Here is a 12,518-nt window from a genome sequence, read left to right on the forward strand (position 1 = left end):
ATGTTTGAAATGCACTTGAAGTGGCATTAATCATTTAATGCATAAGGGGATGGTGAGGGTTGGTCCTAGTGGAGCCTACAGTACATGGGATGGATGTGAGCTTGTATTCTATTTGAAAGAAGCTGTAGCGATACACATTTTCTGTGAGCACTGTCCATGGTACTGATATTGTTCAACGGTACACTGTGTTCACCCACATCAACGTTTCCAAAAATATATTTTTTTTGTTTGTTTAATCATTCAATGTCGTGGATAGGTATCACGTACATGTGTGAGGTGATAACCCACGTGCTTCGTGCCGAGGTATTTTATACAAGAATTCCAGACGAAGGGCTCTCATTTACCGTCGCTGTGGCTCGGAACATTCGGTGAACATCCTGAGCTCGCGCGTAACGTCTTTCAACCACACGATGGCTCTGTGCTGCCTCCTCTCCTCGACGCTCCTCCTAGCCATCGTGAGCTAGATCTAAAACCCCCCCTACCGTGGTCTCTCCGCTCCTGCTGTCCGTCTCGCCACGCAGAGGCAGGCAGAGGCAGGCTAGCCGACCTTCTCCTCTCGAGTCCTACCAGTCAAAGAGTGAAGATGGTTGGCGGCTCGTGCGCTCGCAGGTTGGCCCGCCGCTCGCGTTCCGCCTTGATAGCGGCTCTCACCGTGCTGCTGGTCCAGACACTAATAGTGTGGAACTTCAGTAGCCTCGATTCCGGGGAAGAACGGGAAAACGGCGGCGGTGGCGCGTCGAACATGAGGGAGAAGAGAGACCGGGTCGGCGGCGGTGGCTACAAAGGCAGCAGCGAGTATATGAAGCGCGAGGTTCAGCTACAGCACCATCCTCCACAAGGGAAAGGAACGGTTCGTCACATACAGCAGCCGGTAAGACTGTAGCTATTATATCCCTTTTACCTACGGCCCATTTTAAGTGTCTGGTAAAGACATAGCCGAAGACTGCATGGGCTACAACCGCTGCTTGAATGATTGTTCCTGTCTGCCAAACTATGCCTGGCGCGTTGGTAGACTGGATGGGCACAGACGTTGAAATGAATGAACCGAACCACCTCTCTCCGGTCTATTTATTTTTCAAATCAAGATCTTTTTAAATGGAGATGCGCTACTCTGACATGTTACATCGATGTCGCTAGAGTCCCAGCCTTCCGCGGAAAGAGGGACAGATGTACGATGTAGGGATGTTTCCAAATCCAAAACATTATGAAGATAAACAGAATGACAACTGAACGATGCCACATTGGGTCTCCTTCAAATCCATTCGTTGTGTAGCCTACTGTAAATCTAATTTTAAAAAATCCACTGGGTTTGAATTTGAGCCCAAAACTGTATAATCCAAGCAATATTTAATCACAGCAAATCCTCTAAGGTAATTTCAGATGCGTAAATCGATGCCCAGGGCTACTTACTTTAGGCTACTGCTTGTTATAGGTCAGAAACAATTATTTGCCCATACAGATAACAATTTCAGCGACACAACACGACTGTGTAATGGCCATTTGAAACGCATCATTTGCTAATTGTGTATCAATGCAAAACCGCTTAATGGACTAGTTCATGTGAAAATACCATAGGGAAATGACTGCGTGATGATCCGAGTAGCCACGTATAGCTTATGCAAACGCTACATTAGAGGGAAATGAGAAATGTAAACATGTGCATGCGAACTCTTGGCACTAACCAATAAATTGTGCAAACAACCTACACTTTTTGACCATTGGCGGTTTATGAACGCCATACTACATTAGTTCAGCACCGAATTGAGACCAAATCAAGTTGAAACATTGTTACCGCACTACCTATACAGCCGTGGTTTAAATCCACACGCTCCGGGATCCCACATGATCACTGGTCTGTTAGTTTAAATAGTCGTAGTATTAGCAAACACTGGAAGGGCAAATGGATAAATCATGCTTAATTCAATTACAGTAGGCTACAGGTTGACATCTGTTCGGTTGTTAATCAATCCATGTTTGACTGATTTTGTCAAGAGATATGCAGTCTCCAAATCATTTTATTCCATGGCATTAATACGGATATTATATTATTACCACAATATTATAAGCAATATGACACCTGGACTGTTTTTTTTGTTGTTGAAAAATACGGTGTGTTGTAGCCTATTTGCTGTCGCAATATTTGGAAAACCTTGCATCACATTTTATGGGCTGTATAATCCCGTCACTATGGATACAGTAGCTTTGATATAGTTGTTATGGGAGATATACTGTAGACTACAGTAATGTAGGTTCCTCAGTCCTCATATAGCATCCCTCTACACTCTCCTCTATCTCCTACTGGTGGTGGGAGCTGTGACTCAGTCTATCCATCAACTCTCTCTGTGTGTGTGTGTCTGCGTGTCTGTGTGTGTGTGTGTCTGCGTGTGTGTCTGTGTGTGTGTGTGTGTCTGCGTGTCTGTGTGTGTGTGTGTGTCTGTGTGTTTGCCCTCAGGCTACACAACAACAACATAATGTATGGTAAGTCATTCCAAGGACAGAAACGTGATGAAGTTGTCAAGACAGACCTGCTAGTAGTGTGTTAATGTGTATGTGCATGCGTGTTTGTGTGTGTGTGCAGTGCACAGATAGGGCTCTACCTGTTCAGAAGACAAGCCCCTTCCAGTCTCCAAAGAGCCGTTTTGGGTGGTGGTATAATTTCCCCCAAAATTACTGTATATATGTATTTTTGGTCGTTGTTGTTCGGAACCCACTGCCTCCAAGGTGCCGTGGTGTCCGGTTCACCCTGTACGGAGCTCTCACGCCCGGTTACGCATTTTCTCCAGTCTGCCCTGTACGGAGCTCTCACGCCCGGTTGCGCCTTTTCTCCAGTCTGCCCTGTACGGAGATTGCACCCTCCCAGTATCCAAACATGCTTGGCTTGAGATATGCAGTCCCGGGTCGAGTGTCTGTAGCTAGCTACCTAGTTTAAATATCAACACTACTGCCACAGCATGTTTTGGGGCGGCAAGTAGCCTAGTGGTTAGAGCGTTGAGCCAGTAACCGAAAAGTTGTTCGATCGAATACCCGAGCTGACAAGGTACAAATCTGTTGTTCTGCCCCTGAACAAGGCAGTTAACCTGTTGTTCCCCTATAGGCCGTCATTGTAAATAAGAATATGTTTTTAACTGACTTAACTTAATAACTTAATAACTTTAACTGACTTATATAAAGGTTAAATATACAAATATATTTTATTAACACTTGATTTAGCTTACATCATCATCCATATTTAGTCTGGTCGGCTGATACATATAAAGGTTAAATATATATTTTTTAAATATATTTTATTAACACTTGATTTAGCGTACATCATCATCCTTATTCAGTCTGGTCGGCTGATACACAGCAGAGAGAGACAGAAAGACATAGAGGTCCATTACAATCAGTAAAAGAAATGAAGCTAGCTAACTAGCAGATTTACATCAATCATCAACATCAATCATCAGCTGATAGCCCAGCCTCTTTTCCCGATGTCAATCATCTCTGTCTTTAGGATTCACCATTAACTAGCTTGCTTAGAATTTGTAAAGATGATGAGTGAGTGTGTTGTTGCAGGAATAAATAGGCCTATGCTCCAAAACTGTTAAAATGCCCCTACAGAGGCATTTGGTGCACTTTGAGCACCTGCCCCCTGAAAGGTCTGTGCACGGCCCTGGGTGTGTGTGTGTGTTCGCTGTGCTATAACAGCATCAGTCTGAGAGACACACTAACAGACCAGGAAGGGTTTTATCACTGTTGCTGTCCAGTAGCGTGGCTGAATTAGCTAAATAGTTCTTGAGTTCTGACACACAGAATCAATTGTGACTGGGCGACGGGGAGATATGTGTCAAAACGCATTCACGCCAAGCCAATTGTGGCTGCGATCCCAAATTGCACCATATTCCCTATGTAGGTCACTACTTTTGTCCAGGGCACATACAGTTGGAGTCAGAAGTTTACATACACTTAGGTTGGAGTCATTAAAACTCGTTTTTCAACCACTCCACAAATTTCTTGTTAACAAACTATAGTTTTTATTAATTGGCAAGTCGGTTAGGACATCTACTCTGTGCATGAGACAAGTCATTTTTCCAACAATTGTTTACAGACAGATTATTTCACTTATAATTCACCGTATCACAATTCCAGTGGGTCAGAAGTTTACATACACTAAGTTGACTGTGCCTTCAAACAGCTTGGAAAATTCCAGAAAATTATGTCATGGCTTTAGAAGCTTCTGATAGGCAAATTGACATCATTTGAGTCAATTGGAGGTGTACCTGTGGATGTATTTCAAGGCCTACCTTCAAACTCAGTGCCTCTTTGCTTGACATCATGGGAAAATCTAAAGAAATCAGCCAAGACCTCAGAATTTTTTTTTGTATACCTCCACAAGTCTGGTTCATCCTGGGGGGCAATTTCCAAACGCCTGAAGGTACCACGTTTATCTCTACAAACAATAGTACGCAAGTATAAACACCATGGGACCACGCAGCCATCATACCGTTCAGGAAGGAGACGTGTTCTGTTTCCTAAAGATGAACGTACTTTGGTGCGAAAAGTGCAAATCAATCCCAGAACAACAGCAAAGGACCTTGTGAAGATGCTGGAGGAAACAGGTACAAAATTATCCATATCCACAGTAAAACGAGTCCTATATCGACATAACCTGAAAGGCTGCTCAGCAAGGAAGAAACCACTGCTCCAAAAACGCCAGACTACGGTTTGCAACTGTGCATGGGGACAAAGATCGTACTATTTGGAGAAATGTCCTCTTGTCTGATGAAACAAAAATAGAACTGTTTGGTCATAATGACCATCGTTATGTTTGGAGGAAAAAGGGGGAGGCTTGCAAGCCGAAGAACACCATCCCAACCGTGAAGCATGGGGGTGGCAGCATCATGTTGTGGGGGTGCTTTGCTGCAGGAGGGACTGGTGCACTTTACAAAATAGATGGCATCATGAGGATGGAAAATAATGTGGATATATTGAAGCAACATCTCAAGACATCAGTCAGGAAGTTAAAGCTTGGTCACAAATGGGTCTTCCAAATGGACAATGACCCCAAGCATACTTCCAAAGTTGTGTCAAAATGGCTTAAGGACAACAAAGTCAAGGTATTGGAGTGGCCATCACAAAGCCCTGACCTCAATTCTATAGAACATTTGTGGGCAGGACTGAAAAAGCGTGTGTGAGCAAGGAGGCCTACAAACCTGACTCAGTTACACCAGCTCTGTCAGGAGGAATGGGCCAAGATTCACCCATCTTATTGTGGGAAGTTTGTGGAAGACTACCCGAAACGTTTGACCCAAGTTAAACAATTTAAAGGCAATGCTACCAAATACTAATTGAGTGTATGTAAACTTCAGACCACTGGGAATGTGATGAATGAAAGAAATGCTGAAATAAATCATTCTCTCTACTATTATTCTGACATTTCACATTCTTAAAATTAAGTGGTGATCCTAACTGACCTAAGACAGGGAATTTTTACAAGGATTAGATGTCAGGAATTGTGAAAAACTGAGTTTAAATGTATTTGGCTAAGGTGTATGTAAACTTCCGATTTCAACTGTATGTCCCGTTGTGCACTATATAGGGAATAGGGTACCATTTGGGACACATGCAGGTATTCCTCAAGAAGCGTTTACCATTATAACTGGCACATCAGATCCTGTGACCTTTTCAATGTAATGTGGAGTGCATGGTACTTATTCTTCATCGACGATGCCTTGCGGTTGCCAGATAATGTGAGCTACAATGCCTTCCGGTTGCCAGTTAAAATGCCAGATTGGCCTGTTTGTCTGCTTGCCTTTGCCTTCCTCTTCTGCTGGTTGTTCTCTGGTGTGTGTGTGTGTGATGGTTCGTCAGAGTCTATATCTGTTGCGCCTAGGGTGAGAGAGAGAGAGCGAGAGAGAGAGAGAGAGAGAGAGAAGGCTATGGGAATAGATGTAGCCAGGAGCCTTGACAAGGATAGAATTGACCTCTGAGGAGAAGTTCTACAAGCGTCGTAATGACGTTATTAGACGAGAGATATTAGATGTAGAATAATCACCCAGAGTGACAGGTGTTGTTATCAGTAGGTGTTTCCTGGTCAAACTAATTGAAAGGAAAGATGATGCCTAGGCTACTGTACATGTATCAGGAGAACCTGGTGTACGTTTGATACCATAGGATTTCATCTGGGATGTGCAATGTGGCCATTTCCCTTTAGTGCGTACGTACCTGCATGCGTCTGCATGTTTACCTTTGACAGACTGCCAGAGAACATCTTTCCTCCCAACTAGTATCACAATCATTGTAAAAATCTAATTATTTATTATTGAAATATTGAAATAGGATGGGCTGACTTAAAACGAATTGGTACAATTTAAGGTGGTCCCAAACAGTAATGCAGGCACTAGGGATGGGGGTGTGAGCATGCTGGTCTGGGCAGAGGAGATGTAGTCGTTGTTTGTGTGCATCTGTAAGTTGTTGTTCATATGTGTATGCTTGTATCTGTTGTGGGGATTATTCTTTTTTTTAAATGCGACTCGTTTCAGGAAGCTAGCCGTCCTCATGTCACACATCACTACTTCAAGGGAGAGGCATTTGAACGTCAACATACATTTTTTATCAAAATGCGTTTTTTTGGCAGAAATGTCTTCTGGAACATGTGAACTTTAATGTGCCTTAATAACAAACTCGTATGTCACCTGTAAAAACAAATACAATTGTTAAATGACGAGCCTAGTTGGTTTAGCCACGAAAAAAGACAGGAACCTTAATGAGCCAGCCCCTGTTCCCCTCTCCGTTAAACTCCTAATCATACATGTGTTTTTCGTGCCGTCTGGGGGGGCTACTAGACGGATACCGACCGTCATGCCTCCCAGCCACAGTGTGTTTTCCAGGTTCTACACATGTTGTGAAGTGTTTCTGTGCTTAGTAACTGTGACATGTACATCCATTTCCTCCTGCTGCGGACATTGCTTTCATGGCGACACACACACACACACAAACACACACACACGGGCGCATGTACTATACACACACACACATTGACGCAGGCACGCACGCACACACACACACATAGTTAATCACGTGGTTTCTCCACAGCAGATCCATCAAGTCATTTTCACCACCAGAAGTGAATATAAATGTTCCATTGTTTTAACCATCTGTTGATATGGCGACGGCACATCTGATGACAGATATCACCAAGGGATGTGAATATTCTGTCCCAAGTCTGTTGAATATTTATATATTCAATAACTGTTTCCTTACATGAAGTCCCGATAATATCGCATATCTTAGTGTCATCATGTCTTGCCTTCCCTGTCCCTTTGAGAGCAGTAAAACAAAACAAATCGGAGCAAATCTAATATTATGATGGTAAAAGTAAGATAATGGACAACCATAAAACGTGTCATATTTTCCCCTTTATAAAGACATTCATGTTTTATCCAGTTTTTGGGACCAAGGTCCCTCTGGCTCCAGCCACAGTTAGGCTTTTAAATTGAATTTCAATATTAATACTGCTTGCATCTGTTTTGCATTTGAGAGCTTTGTTGAGCATGTGATGCCTTTGCTATTGTATCAGTTAGTCTATTCTCCCCCTCTCTCTCTCTCTCTCTCTCTCTCTTTCTCTCAACTCTCTCTTTACTCTCTCAACTCTCTTAACTCTCTCTCTCTTAACCTCCTCTCTCTTAACTCTCTCTCTCTCTCAACTCTCTCTCCATCATCTCTCCTCCTGCTGCCTTCCTGCTCCACCACTCACGCTGTTTCAATCATGCCACTCCTGTCCTGATCACCATGCTGACTCACACATTTTAAATACTTTATTTGAAAACACACACACACACACACACACACACACACACACACACACACACACACACACACACACACACACACACACACACACACACACACACACACACACACACACACACACACACACACACACACACACACACTCAGTGAGTGGCTGATGCCCTACTTTCAGCAGTGCTACTCTACTCATGGCTGGGACTGAGTGGGTGTTTACATCACACTGTGATGTTGCAGTCACAGAGACAGTGTCTCAGTGTGTGTGTGTGTGTGTGTGTGTGTGCGCGTGAGACAGTGAGACAGAGAAAGAGAGAGAGGAGAAGAGAAGAGAGGAGCGTGGACACAGAAATAGGGCCTTAAGTGTGCTAGGACTTAACTACAGAAAGAGTGCATCACAATCATTCCCAGAAAGTAAAGGTTGTTATTGGAATTTATCTAAAACCATTTGGATTTCTTTTTAATAGCCTTTTTCAAAGCGTATTTTTTTTCTATTTCTCCCAACTGATATCTTCTTTCATTACATTCAAACTAACTCGGCGGCATTCACTTTGTACAGTAGTTGGCATTCAAATTAGCACTAGGAAAGAAAGACGGATGGAGAGAAAAAAGTGTTCTTTTGAGTTATTAGGCTTTGAACACTGTAGATGATTACAGGGTTTAGAAACCACAGTCATGGAGTATGATTTAAAATCCCCCCTTTCCCTTTTCAAATATTACATCATCAAAGGCAATCCCATATGTGGTTACATCAATGACAAGGGAAGGGAAAAAGTGGCTCGTCCATCTACTTAAAGGGATAGTTCACCCAAATTACAAGCTAATATTAGTTGTTACTTTATAGTTTAACAACAAAAGAGCAGTCTCTCCTTGTCTATGGATTGCTACGGAAACAAATATGTAACATTTTGATTTGGGTGAACTATCACTTTAAGTAGATAGCCCATTCAACGCTATGCTTCCATCTTGCTTTATAGATCAACCTCACCCTGCCAAAAACATAGGCTAGATCCAAGGAAAACCACTCACTTTGATTTAAAGAGGTGGATTGATTGGAGCCTCACGTCTGTGATGTTACATGAGGCTTAGATATAGCTATACATAGATATACATAGCACACTCTCTTTAACAAACACCTGCAAGGACAAACCATTCCCCTCTATTGTGTTTGTGGATGTGGAATGAAGAAGCACGATCTGTACAAGCAGTATATCTACAGGTATCCATAGCAGCACAGTCAAAACATCCACCATTTTGTCCTACTGTTAACCCCGCTGTGCTATCACAGACCAAGCTAGCAGCTCGTTGCTAAATGCTACTTCTAGTTGAGGTGCTAAATGTGAGCTTCCCTGGCGAGGATCCCTGTGACTTTTCCAAAGATGCATATCCAGCATGTCCATGTAATGGGCCCTGACTGTATGGGTCTGTGCTCCATACTCTGAAACCATATGAAGTGCTGATCTAGGATCAGGTCCCCCCCTGTCCATGTCAACCAGCTCTCACAGTCTCATGTCAGAATGTTTCTCAAACGTCAAATTTTGAAGTTGTGCCAAATGTCACATTTTGAAGTGTTTAAGGTTAAGTTTAGGCATTAACTCCACAATTCCTAAGGTTAGGTATGAACTCTGAATGGTAACGGTTAAGGTTTGGGATTGGCTCAAAACGATAATATCAAAAACAACTTTATGCCGCTGGATTTGAACTTGCAACGTTTGGAGTTAAAGGCTTACACCCATCCACCCTCCCCGTCCACCCCGTCAGTCCACCCCGTCCACCCCCCCCGTCCACCCCGTCCTCCCCGTCCACCCCCCCGTCCACCCCGTCCGTCCACCCCCCCCGTTCACGTCCACCCCCGTCCACCCCGTCCACAAAGCCCTAGCAAAACTCAAAACTACTTGAAGGTAACAGCGCACACTGTTGGCCCTAGTGGCTGGTTTCCACATCATCTCCCGACGTCCTCAGACATGGATGGATGTCGAATACTGACTTGTATCACGGGTGACCTGGCTGGTCCATGTAAGTCAAATCAAATGTTATTGGTCACATACACATATTTAGCAGATGTTATTGCAGATATAGAGAAATGCTTGTGTTCCTAGCTCCAACAGTGCAGTAATATCTAACAATTCACAACCATACACACACATCTAAAAGTAAAATCATGGAATTAAGAAATATATAAAGAAATATATCAATATTTTGTTGATTATATATTTCATCTTATTGATTATGATCTAAAAGGCAATACTGATCCTAAAGCAGCAGTCCTTTTCTGAGAGATTCATACTCTGACAGCATATGAGGAGTGCTGATCTAGGATCAGGTCCCTCCTGTCCATGATGAGTCAGAGAGGAGACAGTGATATCCCATAATAGGTTGCCTGAGTATTGGCCTGAGGTTGTCTGTCTGGTTCCACAGACAGACAGATAGACAGCACAGGGTCAAAAGCAGTGCGATCTCACACACAGTCAGCATCCACATACACACACACACACACACACACAATCTTCGCACACAGTCAGCGTCCGCTTACTCACTGTTCTCCAGCAGGAGCCCTTAATGTGAAGCACAGCAGTAGAACAACACACTCTGAGGCACTCTGAGAACCCCCACACAGCCCGCCTGGCCCCTCACTGTGAGGCTAACACGGGGGGCAGTCAGAGTATGTGTGTGTGTGTGTGTGGGGGGGTGTGTGTGGGGGTGGATCGGGGGAGTGTGTGTGTTTGATACTTTGTATGCCTCATAGGTCCTATGAAACAAACCACTGTGTCTCGACAGTTTCTACTTTGCCTTCTCCACACATTGATGATAATGTCCTTCTGTTTTAGGCTATATACCAGCCATTACACGCCATTAGTGTTATAAAAACACACAATGTCACTCCCCGGTCACACACACTCCCTGTCTCCAACCAACACAGTTACCCAACACATCGGCTTCTGACGATTCCCAGACGATGTCATGATCCTACTACCGTTTCAGACGGGTTGGATTTGTAACACACACACACACACACACACACACACACACACACACACACACACACACACACACACACACAAATACTCCCCATCCCCCATCACCACCACTGTTCCAGCCAGCTAGGTTTCTTACAATACGTTAATATCACAACATCCAGAACAGTAAAGCCATATAATGTGATGCCAATAATCCCATAGGTAAGAGGTTTAGAGTAGCTACAGCCTCAGATGAGGGAGGGGGTGACCTGGCACTGGTAAATGAGTTCATCTAGATGACTAGATGAACAGGCCCCCTCCCCCAACATGTTTTTATTCCTAGCCAGGCCAGGGTCAATAGGGCTAAATGTAAAAAAAACATTTTTTAAAGGAATAAATGCAATGTAAAATGAGAATAAGGGTTTCCTATTGGACAGGTTTAGGTGCAGATGTTGCTGAGAATTTTCCTGCACGGTAGTGTATTCAAGGTTTAAAAAGGCTTCTAAAGTTTGTAATTTCCACTTTAAAATGTCAGTCTTGATTTGCCCTATTGAAAAATGTATGAACCCCTACAAAAATGTCCATTAATTTTAATCCACATAATAATTCACATTTCCTGTTGCTGCAGGATTCTTTTCTGTAGCAAACTGTAGCAAACTATCTCAAATTAAGATCCTACATCTTTAGTACCTCCCCATTTCAAAACGTTTCTCCCAACTGAACACAACCCAGACGGAGCAAGACTAGGGGTTTGTATTGCCATTTCAGAGCAGAGATCATCCCTTTGGAGAGAGGGGGTAGAGAGGGAAGGAGGGAATGAGACCCTAGCCATATGGACGACTGATTAGGCTCATCACCGCTCACATTACCCTTTTAAATAGATATTTTGGCATCACATTACGTTCCAATCCCCATACCAGCTACTGTAAGCAGGCTACTGTAGATTCATGTTCTAATCCCCATACCAGTCTCTGTAAACAGGCTACAGTATATGAACTTTCTAATCTCCATACCAGCTTCTGTAAACAGAATACTGTATATGAATGTTCTAATCCCCATACCAGCTACTGTAAAGAGACTACTGCATATGAACGCTCCAATCCCCATACCAGCTACTATAAACAGGCTACTGCATATAAACTTTCCAATCTCCATACCAGCTACTGTAAACAGGCTACTGTATATGAATGTTCTAATCCCCATACCAGCTACTGTAAACAGACTACTGTATATGAACGTTCCAATCCCCATACCAGCTACTGTAAACAGTCTACTGTATATGAATGTTCTAATCCCCATACCAGTAGCTACTGTAAACAGGCTATTGTAAACAGACTACTGTATATAAATGTTCCAATCCCCATACCAGCTACTGTAAACAGACTACTGTATATGAATGTTGGTTTCAATGACCATTTTGTATAGTGTAAGAAATCAAACACACATAATTGTTATGTTACAATGGGCCAGAAAATATGTAAGGTAATATTTGCATTCCTAGAAGCTTCAAAACACAAGCTGTTCCATCCAAACCAGTTTCCCTAACCTCCTCGTGTTGCTAGTAAGGTGTAAACAATGTTGAAACACTACACATTCACCTCAGATAAATTGTAGTCACATGCAATCTTCCCTTTTGTATCCATGTATTCCCCAATCCCCACACTGCAAGATAGTTTTTTTAAATATATATATATATATATATATATATATATATAGTTTATGTATACAGTTGAAGTCGGAAGTTTACATACACTTAGGTTAGAGTCTTTAAAACTC

The 12,518-nt window shown here is 42.9% G+C and overlaps 1 protein-coding gene across 1 annotated transcript in view; it reads left to right on the forward strand.

The window, feature by feature from the left end:
• The first annotated feature begins 372 nt into the window (after positions 1-372).
• LOC106588898 (xylosyltransferase 1-like) overlaps positions 373-12,518 on the forward strand; it is a 111,503-nt gene continuing 99,357 nt past the window's right edge. Inside the window, 1 exon segment of the mRNA XM_045707323.1 lies at positions 373-871. Within this exon segment, the coding sequence (XP_045563279.1) occupies positions 584-871 (288 nt within the window). The 5' untranslated portion in view covers positions 373-583.

This window comes from Salmo salar, chromosome ssa02, assembly GCF_905237065.1.
Source record: "Salmo salar chromosome ssa02, Ssal_v3.1, whole genome shotgun sequence".
NCBI lineage: Eukaryota > Metazoa > Chordata > Actinopteri > Salmoniformes > Salmonidae > Salmo > Salmo salar.